The sequence below is a fragment of the Nannospalax galili genome, unplaced genomic scaffold, assembly GCF_000622305.1.
Source record: "Nannospalax galili isolate Female #2095 unplaced genomic scaffold, S.galili_v1.0 scaffold1191, whole genome shotgun sequence".
Classification (NCBI taxonomy): Eukaryota; Metazoa; Chordata; class Mammalia; order Rodentia; family Spalacidae; genus Nannospalax; species Nannospalax galili.
In genome coordinates, this window is record NW_008330570.1 from 1,774,444 (window position 1) to 1,790,198 (window position 15,755).

Genomic DNA, 15,755 nt, shown 5'->3' on the forward strand with positions numbered 1-15,755 from the left:
CTGGCCTCTGCCTCCCGAGTGCTGGGATTAAAGGCGTGCGCCACCATGCCTGGCCAAGTTTTTTTTTAATTTTTTATTTTATGTGTATGAGTGTATTCCCTGCATGTATGTGAGTGCACCCGTGTTGTGCAATGCTGTGGAGGTCAGAAGAGGGCTTCAGAATCCCCTGGAACTGGAGTAAAGGATGGTTCATAGCTGCCATGTGGGTGCTGGGAATTGAGCCCGGGTCCTCTGCAAGAGCAGTCAGTGCTCTTCACTGCTGAGCCATCTCTCTAGCCCCCAAAGTTTTAACAACTATGTTAAGGCTGAAGATATTCTGGTTCCATCTCTTAAAAAGTTTTTTAAAAGATTTATTGTATTTTGATTTGTGTGTGCATGCGCGCGCGTGTGTGTGTGTGTGTGTGTGTGTGTGCGCGTGTGTGTGTGTGTGTGTGTGTGTGTGTGTGTGTGTACGCGCAGGTGTCCATGGAGATCAGAAGTGGGCTTTGGTTCACTTGGAACTAGGGTTACAGAAGTTTGTGTGCTGCCTAATGTGGGTGCTGGGGTTATTCAGAGTTACTCAGTTGGGATAGTATATACTGTTATACATTCAGTGATAGTTTAATAAAACTTTGAAGAACCCTAATGTGTATGATATAATTGACATATGCTCCCAATATTGTCTAAAGTCTGGATTTATTTATATGGTTGTAGTACTGCTGAAGCTGTATTACAAGAAATGGACAACATTAACATCCGGCGAAATCGTCGATCAGGAGAAGTAGAACGGCTTCGAATGTGGACAGATACAGAATTTGTGAGTGCATTAGCTGTAGCAGTCTTTGTAAGGCTAGAAGAGGGGGTCGTATCTCTTGGAGCTGTAATTGTAATTAGTGGTTTTTGAGTTGCCAGACATGGGTGCTGGGAACTGGACTTAGGTCCGCTGGAAGAGCAGTAAGCTTCACCCCTGACCCACATTTCCAGCCTTGAAAATATTCTTTATACTTGCAAAGAATGAAGTTGGGAAGTAGAATGAGTTAGAGATTTTCTTCCTTTCTCTTCCTCCTCTTCTTCTCTTCTTCTTCTTCTTCTTTTTTTTTTTTTTTGTTTTGTTCTTCTTGAGACAGGGTCTCCCTGTAGCCCTAGCTGGCCTGGATTCTGCTCTGTAGACCAGGCTGGCCTGGAACTCACAGAGATCCACCTGCCTCTGCCTCCCAAGTGCTGGGAACAACTAATGGTGTGTGCCACCATGCCCAGTACCTCTTCTACTTCTTTTCTGAACTTTCTCTTTTCTTCCTTTTCTGACTGGGAGGCTGCTTAGTAGTCAAAGATGACCTTGAATTTCTGGTTTCCTGCTTCCAGGTTTGTTACCATGCTTGGCTTATGTAGTGCTGGGGTTGGAACCCCAGGGCATGCTGGGCAAGCACTCCAACAACTGAGCTACATTCTCAGTCCAGCATCAGATTTTAAAAAAATATATATTATTTTTATTTTATGTGTATGAGTGTATTGCCTGCATGTGTGTGAGTGTACCCATGTCCTGCATGGTACCCTTGGAGTCAGAAGAAGGCATTGAATTTCCCTGGAACTGGAGTTACAGACAGTTGTTAGTCGCCATGTGGGTGCTGGGAATCAAGCCCGGGTCCTCTGCAAGAGCAGTGAGTGCTCTTAACTTCTGAGTATCTCTCCAGCCCCCAGCATCAGATTTTTTAAATTAATAATTCTTTCTTCCTTTTCATTTCCTACTTAGTTTGGGATTTTATTGCTTGTTTTGCTGACTGCTGCTGCTGCTTCCTTGTTAACCCCGTCCTCCCAATTTCTTTTTCTTTTCTTCCTCCTCCTCCTCCTCCTCCTCCTCTCCCCCCCCCCCAGTTCTTCCTCTTTTTTAGACCTGGTCTCCCTGTAGCCCCAGCTGTCCTGGAACTCACTATGTAGACCAGGCTGGCCTTGAACTCACAAAGATCCACCTGCCTCTGCCTCCCAAGTGCTGGGACTAAAGGCGTGCACCACCATGCCCAGCTATATTTGCTGATATTTGAAAGCTCTAGTTTTCATGAATCTGTGTCTTGCAAGTAGATCATAAATTATATTGAACAGGCATGGTTAATTTATGAACATTATAGCAGAGAATGAAAACAATATTTGACTGGTTTCTCTCTTTAAAAGGAAAACATGGATATGTATTCAAGAGTAAAAAGGCGAAGAAAATCACTGAGAAGAAATAGTTATGGGATACAAAATCATCATGAAGTTTCTACTGAGGGTGAAGAAGAAGGTTTGTAAAGCACCTGAGGATGTAAATACTAGGAAAGTCGGGTGGAGAGAAAAGTGTTTATAATCAGTACATAATGGAAAGTAGGTTTTTTTTTTTCTTCTCTCTCTCTCTTTTTCTCTCTTTTAGGTCTATATTATGTCATTTGAAGTATTTTTTTTTTTTTTTTCTTTTTTGGTCTTTTTGAGACAGGGTCTCCCTGTAGCCCCAGCTGACCTGGAACTCACTATGTAGACCAGGCTGGCCTCAAACTCACAGACATCCACCTGCCTCTGCCTCCAAAGTGCTGGGATAAAAGGCATGTGCTACTACATCCTGCAACTTGAAGTAATTTAAATGTCAGCTGGCATTTGGAATTTTTTTTCCCTTCATTTGAAAAAAAAATTTTTTTTACTGTACATTGCCCATTGTTATGTAATATATTTCGTTAGTAGCTATTGGTAGTCGTTAGTAGCTATTGGTAGTCTTGCTTAGTATGGAGTAGCTTTGGCTCATTTTCCTGGTATGTTAGGCCTCTTTGTTTACTTAAATTACCTTCTAACTAAAGGATTTTTGCTGTCTGTAACATATAACTCTCTGATTATTTGGATTTCAAATTTTGTTGTGAACTGAGATATAAGTGTAAAGTTAAGAGAAAATAGGACTGTTAACAATATTGGAAGGAGTTATAGTGTTTTTGCTTGAGGCCTGTCTGGACTCTGAGCTAAAGAGTGCAGGACTGAATTTGTAGGACTGGAACTCAGAACATGTAGAAAAAAACACTGGCTCTGTCCATATATGGACCGATGACCAGTACACCCACAGGGTTTAATTCTCTAAACATTAATCTTTGTAGAAATAGATTTAAGGAGATGCAGTATTCTGAAAATAAAGATTAGCCGTATTTTCCAAGGTAATCTTATTGATTCTCACTATTTGTGTGGATTAGAAGAAGAGTGAGTATATTTATTTCTCAAATTTTCTAGTTAATACATTAGTAAGTTTTGAACTTCTAATTACTTTCTTGAACAAATGTTATTACAGCTAGAACCTCTATATTGTTTCCTTTGGAGACAATCAGTATAGGCTACACAGATTTATAATGTGATTTTTGCCTTTACGTACCTTAACTAAAGATACTTTTAGAGGTTCTAAAGTAAATACACCATTCGTGTATTTTTTGCTCATAATATATAATGTGCTGCTATATAAACTTTTTTTTTGTTTTAGAAAGTAAATTTTTGAGCTGGGTGTGGTGGTGCACGCCTGTAATCCCAGCACTTGGGAGGCAGAGGCAGGTGGATCTCTGTGAGTTCTAGGCCAACCTGGTCTACATGGTGAATTCCATGCCAGCCCCCCTGTCTCATAAAGACCAAAAAAAAAAAGTAAATTTTTGAAGGATTAAGAAACTTATTTCGGCACAAATATTTATAGTATTATTTAGATAAGTATATTGTGTTTACTGACTTTCTGTATAAGCTAACAAAAAATATCAAAACTTGAACATAAAATACATTTAGTCTCCGGCTTCACTCAGTTTCATTCATTAGTAGCTCTAGCAGTTTTTTTTATGCCCTAATGTGACTGTATACTGTATTGACGGTATCTGTGGTTAAAAAGTTAATCATGAGCTATATTGCATTTGGGGACCATATGCCTACACAGTTTCTTCATACTTTTAAACTTCAGTATACATAGATGTTATATCATAGCTATGGCCAAATCATTTTAGGATTTATGTGCATTATAATTTACTTAACTTTTTGGTTAGGTGATTATCATGAAATGATCCCTCATGTCAGTTACTAAGCTACCATCAATACCCTAAAAGTCTTTATGTGTCATGATCCCTTCGAGTTCCTACCTGTATTCTATTAAAATGTGACTAATTGATACTTAGCTATCATCAACAGTCCTAACAAACTATTATATTACCTTAAGTAAGCGTAGTTGGGTTTTTTTTTTGTTGTTGTTGTTGTTGTTTTAAATTTTAAGTGGTATTTGAGCAACCAGACTTGGTTTTCAATTGTACATTGATTGAAGGTTGGGGATGTGGTTCAGTTGCCTAGCAAGCACAAAACCCTGAGTTGGATCCCCACCAATGCATAATTGAGTCATGGTGGTACATGTCTATAATTCTAGCACTTAGGAGGTGGAAGCTGGAGGATCAGAAGTTCATGGTCATCTTTGAGGTCAGCCTGGGTTCATGAGACCGTGTCTCAAAAAAATTTTTTTTTTCGTAAAATTTTAAGTCATATTCTCCTTTTCCTCCCCTTCTTCCTGTCTTCTTCCTCATCCTTTTTTAGACAGGGTCTTATGTAGCCCTGGTTAGCCTCAAGCTGACTACGTAGTAGAGGATGACCTTGAACTTTCAATCCTCTTGCCTTTATCCCCTAGTGAGAGAGAGAGATTGATTATTGGTAGGAAAAACTTTTTCTTACATTTATCTATGTTTATTTTTTATTAGGTTTATTTTTAATTATATTATTTTATAGTAACACTATTAAATGTCACTTGTGCTAAAAGCATAATGAATGAGCCAGGTGTGGTGGCGCACACCTTTAATCCCAACACTTGGGAGGCAGAGGCAGGATCTTTGTGAGTTCTAGGACAGCCTGGTCTACATAGCGAGTTCCAGGCCAGCTAGGGCTACAGGAAGACCCTGTCTCAAAAAGACCAAAAAACAAAAAACAAAAAAAGGCAGGACCCAGGTATGGAATGGGACCAGTCTTTGTAGATTAAAAATAATGCTCTATCTTTTTCCTTATGGGAAACTAGAATCTCAAGAGGAGGATGGAGATATAGAAGTTGAAGAGGCAGAAGGAGAAGAAAATGATAGACCATATAATTTGAGACAAAGAAAAACAGTGGATCGATACCAAGCACCACCAATAGGTAGGTAATTCTAAATAACTTCCTTATATTCTGTAGTTAAGTAACTTTACTGCTGTTGTAAAAAAGGAACATTTTGCTGGGCTCAGTGGTATGCTTCTGTGGTCTTTGCTATTCAGGAGGCTGAAGCTAAAGGCTCTCTTAAATCCAGGTGTTCGTTCTGGGCAAGACCCCTGTTTAAAAAACAAACAAAGCTGAATTTAAAGAATGAAGTCTGGTTCTGGGTGGGGTGGTGGGCAAGGTAGCACATGCCTTTAATCCCAGCACTTGGGAGGCAGAGGCAGGCCGATCTTTGAGTTCAAGGCCAACTTGGTCTACATGGTAAGTTCCAGGTCAGCTGGGGCTACAGGGAGACCCTATCTCAGCACCCCCCCCAATGGAGTCTCTTATAAGTTCTGTATGTCTTTTTCAACATATACTTCTGCCTATACATGTGCAACTAAAAGATACCTGAAGTAGTGGGGGCAGCGTTGGGTTATGTATAGCTCATATTGCCACTTTCTAGTTTCTGTCTATATAGATTTGCCTATATTTGCTTTTTTGTGTTTTTTGTTTTGTTTTGGGAATCAAACCCAGGATTTTGTGCATGCTGGACAAGTGCTTTATCTACAGAAGGACTAGCTATATATGACTTTGCCATCCTTTACTTAGCATAATGTTTTCAAGGATCCTTTTTTAACTTAATTTTATGCTCTAAGATAGTGATTGGTTATCTGGTAGAGGTTTGTTTGTTGTCTCTTGAGAAGCTGTTCAAGTGTTCAGACACCCTTCTGTTCCAGTTGGAAGTCATTGTTTCAGATAGCTCTGTCACTAATGAGAGAAATGCGTTATGGCAGAAAAGTGGTGGGAATCATTGTTCTTCTGTTTTGTTTCTTTTTTCTTTTGGAGCATTTTGAAATAAAGTCCAAAGCACATATTTGTAGTCTTCGATTGGGTAAGTTCTATAATATGTATGTGCTTTAAAAACTATGACAATAGTCAGGCATGGTGGCACATGCCTTAAATCCCAGCATTAGGGATGGAGAGGCAGTTAGATCTCTTGTGAGAACTAGGCCAGCCTGATCTACTTAGTAAGTTCAAGGCCAGCTGTGGCTACAGGGAGACCCTGTCTCAAAACAAACAAATAAACTTATTACAGTTAAAGTAATGAACTCTGGTGTGTTGGCACATACTTTTAATATCAGCATTCCAGGGCTAGAGCAGAAGGAGGTCTGTGGGAGCTATATAAGAGACTGGGGCTATCTCAAATAGAGCAAGGAGAAACAACCAAGAAATGTGTTGGGTAGCTTTTGTGTTTCCTAGGAAATTGCCTGTCTTCCAAAGTGGTTGTGGTATTTACATTAAGAGTTTATCCTCCAAGCTTGTTGATGGACACCTTTAATCCCAGCCCTTGGGAGGCAGAGGCAAGTGGATCTCTGTGAGTTCGAAGCCAGCCTGGTCTACATAGCCAGTTCCAGGCCAGGTGGGGGTTACATAGTGAGACCCTGTCAACAGCAACAGCCAAAAAGAATTTATGCTTTAGAGGCTGGCAAGATGGCTTGTAGGGTAAAGGCAGTTGCTGCCCAAGCCTGACAACCTGAATTAGATAGTCAGAACTCACATAAAGTTGGGAGAACCAACTCCACAAAGCCGTCCTCTGACCACCACCCCCGAAACACACAAATTAATAAAAAAAATTTTATTCCATATACTTGCCCCAGTATTTGGTATGTGTAGTGTGGGGAGGGTAATACAGAGGATTAAATTTAGGGCTTTGTGTGTGCCCAGAGAGTGCTCTAGCACTGTTATTCTAAGCCCTTTTTTTTTTGTGACAAAGTCTCGTGACTTGCCAGGGTTGGCCTTGAACTCACTCTGTAGCCCAGACAGGCCTTGAACTTGTAGTCCTTCTGTCTTCCCAGTAGCTGGAATCACAGGCTAGACCCAGCTGTAGTAGATATTTATTGCTGTTTTAGTTTGTGTGTCCTTAATGATGTTGAACATATTTTCATGTGCTTAGTTGCCAGTGGCAAATCTGTGTGTGTGTGTGTGTGTGTGCACGTGTACATGTGTGAGCATATGTGCATGTGTGTGCATCTGTATCACAGGCCAGAAGTTGGCATCAGTGTCTTCCTCAATCACTGTCTCTCTCTTGTGTGTGTGTGTATGTATGTATGTATGTATATGTATATGTATGTTCGTGTATGCCACAACATGCATGTGGCGGTCATAGGACAACTTTTTGGAATCAGTTCTCTCCTTCCATGATGTGGGTTCCAGAAATTGAACTCAAGTCTTCAGCCTTCATGGTAAGCACCTTTACCTGCTGAGCTTTCTTTGCCAGCCCTCTTAGTTCCTGAGACAGAGTATCTTGCTGAATCTGGAGCTTACTAATTTTGCTAGGCTGGCTGAGCAGTGAGCTTTAGCCTCTACCTGTCTCTGCTTCCCCAGTGCTGGGTTTATTAGTACTTGCTGCTGTTCATGACTTGTTTTATAGGGGTACTGGGGATATAATTCATGCTTGTGGGGCTGGAGAGATGGCTACGTGGTTAAGAGCACTGACTGCTTTTGCAGAAGACCCAGGTTTGGAGCTCAGCACCCACCTGGCTGCTAACAACTATCTATAACTCCAGTTCCAGTGGATCTGATGCTCTCTTCAAATCCATGGGCATTTCACAACATGGGTGCACTTTTATCTATGCAGGCAATACACTCATACAAATAAATAAATGAATAAATGAATAAATAAATAAATAAGTAAATAAATTTAAATTCATGCTTGTGCAGCAGGCACTACATCAACTGAGCCGTCTCTCCAGCTGAGCCATCTCCTCAGCCCTGTGGGTGCTGGTATCTGAACTCTGGTCTTCATGATTGCACAGCAATTGCTCTTAACCACTGAGCCATCTCTGTAGCATTTATTTATTTATTTATTTATTTGTTTGTTTGTTTATTTATTTATTTATTTTTTGGGTGTGAGCCTGAGCCTTTAATAGCTGCACCATTTCTCCAGCCCTAACATCTTTTTTTAAAAAATATAAGATTAGATCACTTCTAAATAAGAACAATTTAATTTCTTCTGATTTGTATGTATTTCTGGCTAAAATTTCCCAGTATTGTGTTTAATAGAAGTTGCAGAAGTAGTTGGAATAGTTTTGATGATGTGTCTATTCATAGCTCATTTTTTCTGAGTTGTTTTCTTATTGCTGAGTTTTGAGATTTCTCTCTCATATATTATGGATATCTTGTCTATCTTTCTGCCTGCCTCCCTCCCTCCCTCCCTCCCTCTCTCCCTCCCTCCCTTCTCTTGTCCTTTCTCTCTTGTTTTTTTGACAAGGTCTCACTAGGTAGCCCCTACCTGGCCTGGAACTCACTCTGTAGACCAGACTGGCCTCAAACTCATAGATATCTACCTGTCTCTGCCTCCCAAGTGCTGGCGATTAAAGGGATATGCCACCACACCCAGCTGGGTATCATATCTTTAATGGATATATGATTTGCAATTATTTTATTCTAATCTGTGGCTTGTCTATTCTGTTAATAATATCCTTTGAAGAATAGAAGTTTGTAGCTGGGCTTGTTGGTTTAATTTTACAATTTTATTTTTCTTTGTTTTTAAATCGACAGATAAATTTTATGTATTGTGTACAACATGGTGATTTAAATTATGTTTTCGAGATGGGATCTCCCTGTAGACCCAGCTTGCCTGGAACTTACTGTGCTTCAAGGTGTCATGGGAGACTATTTACTTCAGATTATCTTTTGATAAAATTGCTTACTTCCTAGACCTGCTTTGGTTGTATTCCATGGGTTTTGGTTTTGTTATGTTATCTAAGGTTTTGTTTTTTTAAGACAGAATCTCACTGTATAGATCATCCAGGCCTTGAACTTGTGATCCTTTTGCTTCAACATCCCAAGTACTGAGATTATAGCTGTGTGCCTGGCTGTATCAAGAAGTTTAAAAAATTTAAGCTGGGCGAGGTGGTGCATGCCTTCAATTCCAGCACTTGGGAGGCTGAGACAGGATCTCTGTGAGTTCAAGGCCGGCCAGGTATGCATAGTAAGTTCTAGGCTAGCTGGGCTGCAAGGAGACCCTGTCTCAAAAAGACCCCCCCCCCCAAAAAGGAGAAAAATTTAAGTTTTTCTTTCTTTCTCTCTGTTAGGGCGCTGTTCTGCAGATTGACCCCCATGGCTTCACATGTGCTAGGCCAGTGCTCTGCAATTTAGCCACATCTTGAGCCCTAAATTTCCATTTTGATATCTGTAGTGACTCATGGTTAATCCAGATCATATCTATTTTCTATGTATTTGAGAATTTTTAAAGTTGCTCTTGTTATTGATTCTTAGTTTTAGATCACTGTAGTCTGAAAGGTTACTTGATGTGATCGCGGTCTTTAAAAAAATTTTTTTTTAATTTATTTTCATCTTATGTGTATATGAGTGTTATGCCTCCATGTACATAGGTGCACCCATGTTGTGCAATGCCTGCAGAGGTCAGAAGAAGGCATCAAAATCCCCTGGAACTGGAGTTGTTAGCTTCCATGTGGGTGCTGGGAATCGAACCTGGGTCCTCTGTAAGAGCAGTCAGTGCTCTTAACTGTTGAGCCATCTCTCCAGCCCCTATCTCAGTCTTCTTAAGTTTGTTAATATTTGTTTTGTGGCTGAACATATGATCTGTCATGGGTAATATTTCATACATAGCTGAGAAGGATGATGTCAGATACAGTGTTCATTGTGTAGGTCCATTTGGTTTAGAATGCAGTTTAAATCTGATGTTTCTCTTTTGCTTTTCTGTCAGGATAATGTGTTCATGCCAAAAATGGTGTGTTGAAGTCTTCTATTATCATACTGTGGTCTGTCTCTCTCTTCAGGTCTATTTATATGTGTTTCATATATTTAGGTGCTCAAATGTTTGGTACATATGTATTTGCAGTTGTCATATCTTTCTGAATTGATCCCTTTATCATTATATGATGAGCTTCTTTGACACTTTAGGTAGTTTTGACACTTTAAGTTTTTCACTTAAAGTCTGTTTTATCTACTATAAGTTTAACAACTACTTTTGTTGGTTTCTATTTACATGGATTATCTTTTTCTTCATTCACGATCAGTCTGTGTATGATCTACATAGCAAGTTGCAGGCTGGCTGGGGCTGTAGGGAAACTCTGTCTCAAGCAAAACAAAACAAAATACCCCAAAATTACACACGAGGAAAGCATATGGTCCTTATCTTTTGTGTGATTGCTTTAATTAAAAATTAGTTTGTTTTTCATTTTGCATATGTGTGTGTCTGTACATGAGTGGGTGCAGTTTTCTAGGAGGCCAGAACCTCTTGGATCCCCCAGAACTGGAGTTAGACGCAGTTGTGAGTCACCACGTGAGTGCTAGGAACTGAACTCTGGTCCTCTGAAAGAGCAGCAAACATTTCCTAACCACTGAGCCAGCTCTTGTGTCTGATTTGTTACACTCAGCATTTTTTTTTTCCTACAAGTATCCATGTTGTTGCCAATGACAGAATTCATCACTAAAATACATTTTTCTCTTGGGCATGATGGTATACACCTTTAATCCCAGCACTCGGGAAAGCACAAGTAGGTAAATCTCTGTGAGATTAAGGCCAGCCAGGACCACAGGGAGTGGTTGTCTCAAAAAGACGAAAAAAAAATTCTTTTTCCTTCTTATTTATTTGTTATTTATTTATTTTATTTATTTTTGTGTATGTGCATGCACATGGGTGTACTTGCACATGTGTGTGAAGGCCAGAGGTTGATATTAGATGCCTTCCCTAATCACTCTCCACCTTAGTTTTTGAGATAGGGTCTCTGAAATAGAGCTTGCCATTTTGGCAGAACTGACTGACCAGCAAGCCCCAGGTTTCCCCTTGTCTTTGCTTCCCTGGTGCTGGTCCTTATGTCTACGTAGGAAACTACCAACTGAGCTGGCTCCCTAGCCCTTCTCACGTTATTTGATTTTTGAAGAATATGCTATAATTCTGTCGTATAGTTTACCTAGGTATGTTTGATGGTTTAGCTTTCAGAGATACTAGTAATATTGTCAGGATTCAGATGTCAATAGATAAATCTTATCTTTTCATTGTCAAGCTTTCCATCAACATTTTGTTAATTTTTTTCCCTGTTGGAATGTATTCATCATACATGGCACTAAGTTCCACAAGGACATGTTCATAAGCATATTTCCCCGAGTATTCCTTATCTTCCCACTTTCTCTCCTCTTAGTCCCCTTTGTTTCTCTAGACAGTTTTGCTTTAACTTGCATGCCATCTGATAACATATATGCTTTTATATATCTATGTACAATCTAGGAACATGTAAGTATAATTTTAAACAGCTCAGATTTAATAAATAAAACAATTAAAATAAGTTTATAGTAAAAGTAGTAATACCCGATGACTTTATATCCATACACAGATGGCAAGGATCCGAGTACAACTGACCATGACTAGCAATAATCAGATACATACAGATTAGAGACCCATGCGCCAACATCCAAGTGTTATTAGCAAAAATGAGTCTTTCTGTAAGAAACAGTATATTTTAAAATGAAATGGAGATCTTTTTTAAAGGTTAAAAACTCATTCAATTTTATATCTTACGGGGTTTATATTGAGTTCAATATTGTATAACTGTATTAGTTCAGCTGTGAACCTAAAAGTTTTATAAGCACTTTGGAAAGAGATGTATCTTTGCTCTGGAGATTGTTATTGAGTATGTTAAAGCTGTAATGAAGTGCTTCTTCTAAAACAAGAAGTAGTGAAGTATACCGTTATGTGTGGGACATAGCTAATGTAGTATGTCTCAATAATTTGGTAGTTTTAAACACTTATTTTGTGTTTGTGAATATAGCTCAGAGGTACTTTCCTAATGTGCTTAAGGCATGGTTTTGTTCCCCAGCACCATACATACACAAAAATACATCCTTCAGTTTTAATAAAATTTTCATATATTTGACTTAGGTTAGTAAAAGAACACTGGGGATAAAAGCAAAGAAACTTAAAGACTAACTGGCATAAAAACAGTGATGTTGATCAGTGGAATAACAGAAAGCTCAGAAAAAAACAAACATGTAAGGTCAGCCTTTTGGTCACTTGGCACAGGAGCAGGCTCAGGTTTTCAGGTTGCAGGGATCTCTCTCTCTTAGTTTTAGACTATTCATTATAAGTTTTTGCTTTATGGGAACATAAGGTTTACAGAAAACACTTTATTATTATAGTAGGTTAGTATAAACAAATGACAACTTTGTCTCCGAAAGCCTAAAATGAAAAAAAAAAGTACTTCTATACTTTAACTTCAATCCCTCCAACATTTTGAATTTCTGATTTCATAGTTATCTTTTCATATTGCATATCACTTAATGATTATCATTATTATTAATTTTAGCTTTGTCTTTTAATCTTTATATTAAGCATACTTTATACACCACCATTATAGTACTAGGATATTGTACTTTTAGTAGTGAGTCTTATTTTTTGTTTTTATTTTTTGCAGTGCTGGGGATTGCAGTCAGAGCCTTACCTATGCCATATGCCAGACATATGCTTTGCCCCTGAGCTACCTCCTTAGCTCTACTAATGAGGTTTATATTTTCACATTTTTTTGTGTGTGTTAGTCATTAGTGACCTTTTCTTTCAGGTAGGGTAGAACTTCCTTTAACATTTTTTTCCCTTCTTTTTGTTGTTGTTTTGAGGTATAGTCTATGTAATCCAGGGTTGTCTCAAACGTTAAACTCATAATTCTACAGTATTGGGAACACTGGGATTATAGGCTTGCATTATAGCAACTTTAAACAACTATAGCCAGGTCTCTTTAAAAAAAAAAAATTAGCCTAGTGTGTGGTGCACATCTCTAATACCAGCATGGGGAGGCAGAGGCAGGCATATCTCAGGCCAGCCTGGTCTATGTAGTGAGTTCCAAGCCAGCTGTGACTACAGGGAGACCCTATCTCAAAAAACCAAAAGTCAAAGCCAGGCGTGGTGGTGCACGCCTTTAATCAAAGCACTCGGGAGGCAGAGGCAGAAGCAGGCCAATCTCTGTGAGTTTAAGGCCAGCCTGGTCTACATAGTGAGTTCCAGGACAGCTGGGGCTACAGGGAGACCCTTTCTCAAAAAGACAAACAACCCTGCCAAAAAAAGACCCCAAACCCACAAAAGACGTTTATTTTTATATTATGTATATAAATATTATCCCTACATGTAAGTGCATCTGTGTTGTGCAGTGCCCACGGACGTCATCAGAAGAGGGCGTCAGATCCCCTAGAACTGGAGTTACAGATTATTGTTAGCCACCATGTGGGTGCTGGGAACCAAGCCTTGGTCCTCTTGAAGGGTCTTCTTAACTCCATAGCCCTGGCTGGCTTCAGATTTATGGCAGTCCTACCTCAGCCTCTCAAGTGCTGGGATTTTAAGTATGAACCACCATGCTCAGTTTAACCTTTCTTGTAAGAACAGATCCAGTGGTGATTAACTCTTTTAGCTTGTGTTTTTCTGGGAAAATCTTAGTCTTTTCTTCTCAAAATTAGCTTTATTGGATACAGTATTCTTGGCTGGCAGCATTTTTCCTCCTGCACATTGAGTATATTGCTATTCTTCCACTTCCCTGATCTGTAAAAGTTCTGCTGAGAAGTCTGCTTTTAGAGGTAGTGGAACTCCATTATTCCTGCTTTTTCTTGGTTTCTTTTAGAGTCCCCCTTTTGTCTTTAATCTTTGATAGTTTGATTAGAATTAATCTTGGGAATAGTCTTAATTTGGATTGAATCTGATTCGAAATATTTGACTTTCCTATACCTGGGTCTGGATATTTATGCTTTTCTTCAGGTTTAGAAATTTTCTGCTATTAAAAAACTCTAAAACGTTCTATTCTTTTATCTTTCCCTGCTTCCTCAACACCAGTGGCTAATACATTTACCTTTTTTTTTTTTGGTTTTTTTTTGAGACGGGGTCTCCCTGTAGCCCCAGCTGTCCTGGAACTCACTATGTAGACCAGGCTGGCCTTGAACTCACAGAGATCCGCCTGCCTCTGCCTCCTAGTGCTGGAATTAAAGGTGTGTGCCACCACACCCGGCACATTTACTCTTTTTGAGCATTTATTTACGTGTGTGTGTGTGTGTGTGTGTGTGTGTGTGTGTGTGTGTTGCAGTTCTTGTGTGTGCAAGTGAGAGAGAGAGAGAGAGAGAGAGATCAGAGGACTTCTTGTGGGGGGTTGGTTCTGTCTTTCTACCATGTAGGCCCTGGGGATTGAACTCATGTCATCAGGCATGGCAGCAAGTACCTTTACTTTCTGATCCATCCTGTTGACCCACATTTATTTATTTTTTTAATTTACTGATTTATTTTAGTCTTTTTGAGATAGCCCAGTAGCCCCAGCTAACCTGGAACTCACTATATAGACCAAGTTGGCCTGAACTCACAAAGATCTGCCTGCTTCTGCCTCCCCAGTGCTGGGATTAAAGGCATGTGCCACTATGCCTGGCCATCCCCACATTTATTCTTTTGATGCTAGGCAATAAATCCTGTAAGCTTTCTTCGTTGATTGTCCTTATTTTTTCTCCTCAGTGTGTGTATTTCTTGTTACCTTTTCTTTTTGACTTGTTCTTTATAATTTTTAGGTCTAAGTTTTATTTATTTAAAGTTCATGTTAGAGCATGAGTGCATACATGCCCTTGCATGTACACCTGTGGTAGTCAGAAGACAACTTGGTGGAATTGGTTCTTTCCTTCTAGCATGTGGATCCTGGAGATTGAACTCAGGTCATCAGGCTTGTTTGGCAAATGCCTTTACCTGTTGAGCCATTTCACTGACCTTCAATTTCCTTCTTTATTTTTATTTATTATCATTATTTTCGTTGTTGTTTTTGGTCAGGGTCTTACTATGTATCCGTGACTGGCTTTGAATGCCCAGATCTGCCTACACCTGCCTCCTGAGTGCTGGTATTAAAATGTGAGCCACATGCCTGACCTCGATTCTGAGTTTTTTTTTTTTTTTTTTGGTCTTTTTGAAGTAGGGTCTCCCTGTAGCCCCAGCTGTCCTGGAACTCACTGTGTAGACCAGACTGGCCTTGAACTCACAGAGATCCTCCTGCCTCTGCCTCCCAAGTGCTGGGACTACAGGCATGTGCCACTACACCCGGCGATTCTGATTTTTTAAGAATGATTTCCCTATGTTAAAATTTTTATCTTGGGAGGTATAGATAGGGGAGGGGATCTAAATATCATCAAACATATTGTATGAAAATCACAAAAATTCAGTTAAAATATTAAGAAAAGCTTCTTATTTTGGTCCCTTTTTCTCCATTCTGCTAATTTGTTTCTCTGTATATTTTTGAAGTTCATTGAGCTTAAAATTATTTTGAATTCTTTGGCAGGCAGTTGGTACATTTGTGTCTTTAGGGTCAGTAACTGGACCTTATTTTGTCTATTTGTTAGTGTCATTTTCCTCCTTTTTTTCTTGATCTTGTGGTTCTGCATCAGTGTGTGCACATTGAAGCAGGTGCTTATTCCAATCTTTATAGTCTGTGTCTGGGAACATCTTTCAACTGTAAACTGTCTCTTATTTAGAGACTCAGGGCATGTTGTCTAGTGTGTTCTTTAAAAGCACCTGAGTGCTTTAACTGTTGCATAGTAGGCACTCTAAGTACCAGGCAAC

At 39.4% G+C, this 15,755-nt stretch overlaps 1 protein-coding gene across 2 annotated transcripts in view; it reads left to right on the forward strand.

Moving 5' to 3' along the window:
- Positions 1-15,755, forward strand: part of Atad2b (ATPase family AAA domain containing 2B) — a 163,464-nt gene that overhangs the window by 32,432 nt on the left and 115,277 nt on the right. For both annotated transcript variants that reach the window (XM_017802216.2, XM_008848859.3), the window contains exons 5-7: positions 694-796; positions 2,146-2,254; positions 5,009-5,125. In XM_017802216.2, the coding sequence (XP_017657705.1) occupies positions 694-796; positions 2,146-2,254; positions 5,009-5,125 (329 nt within the window). The remainder of the gene's footprint in view (positions 1-693; positions 797-2,145; positions 2,255-5,008; positions 5,126-15,755) is intronic.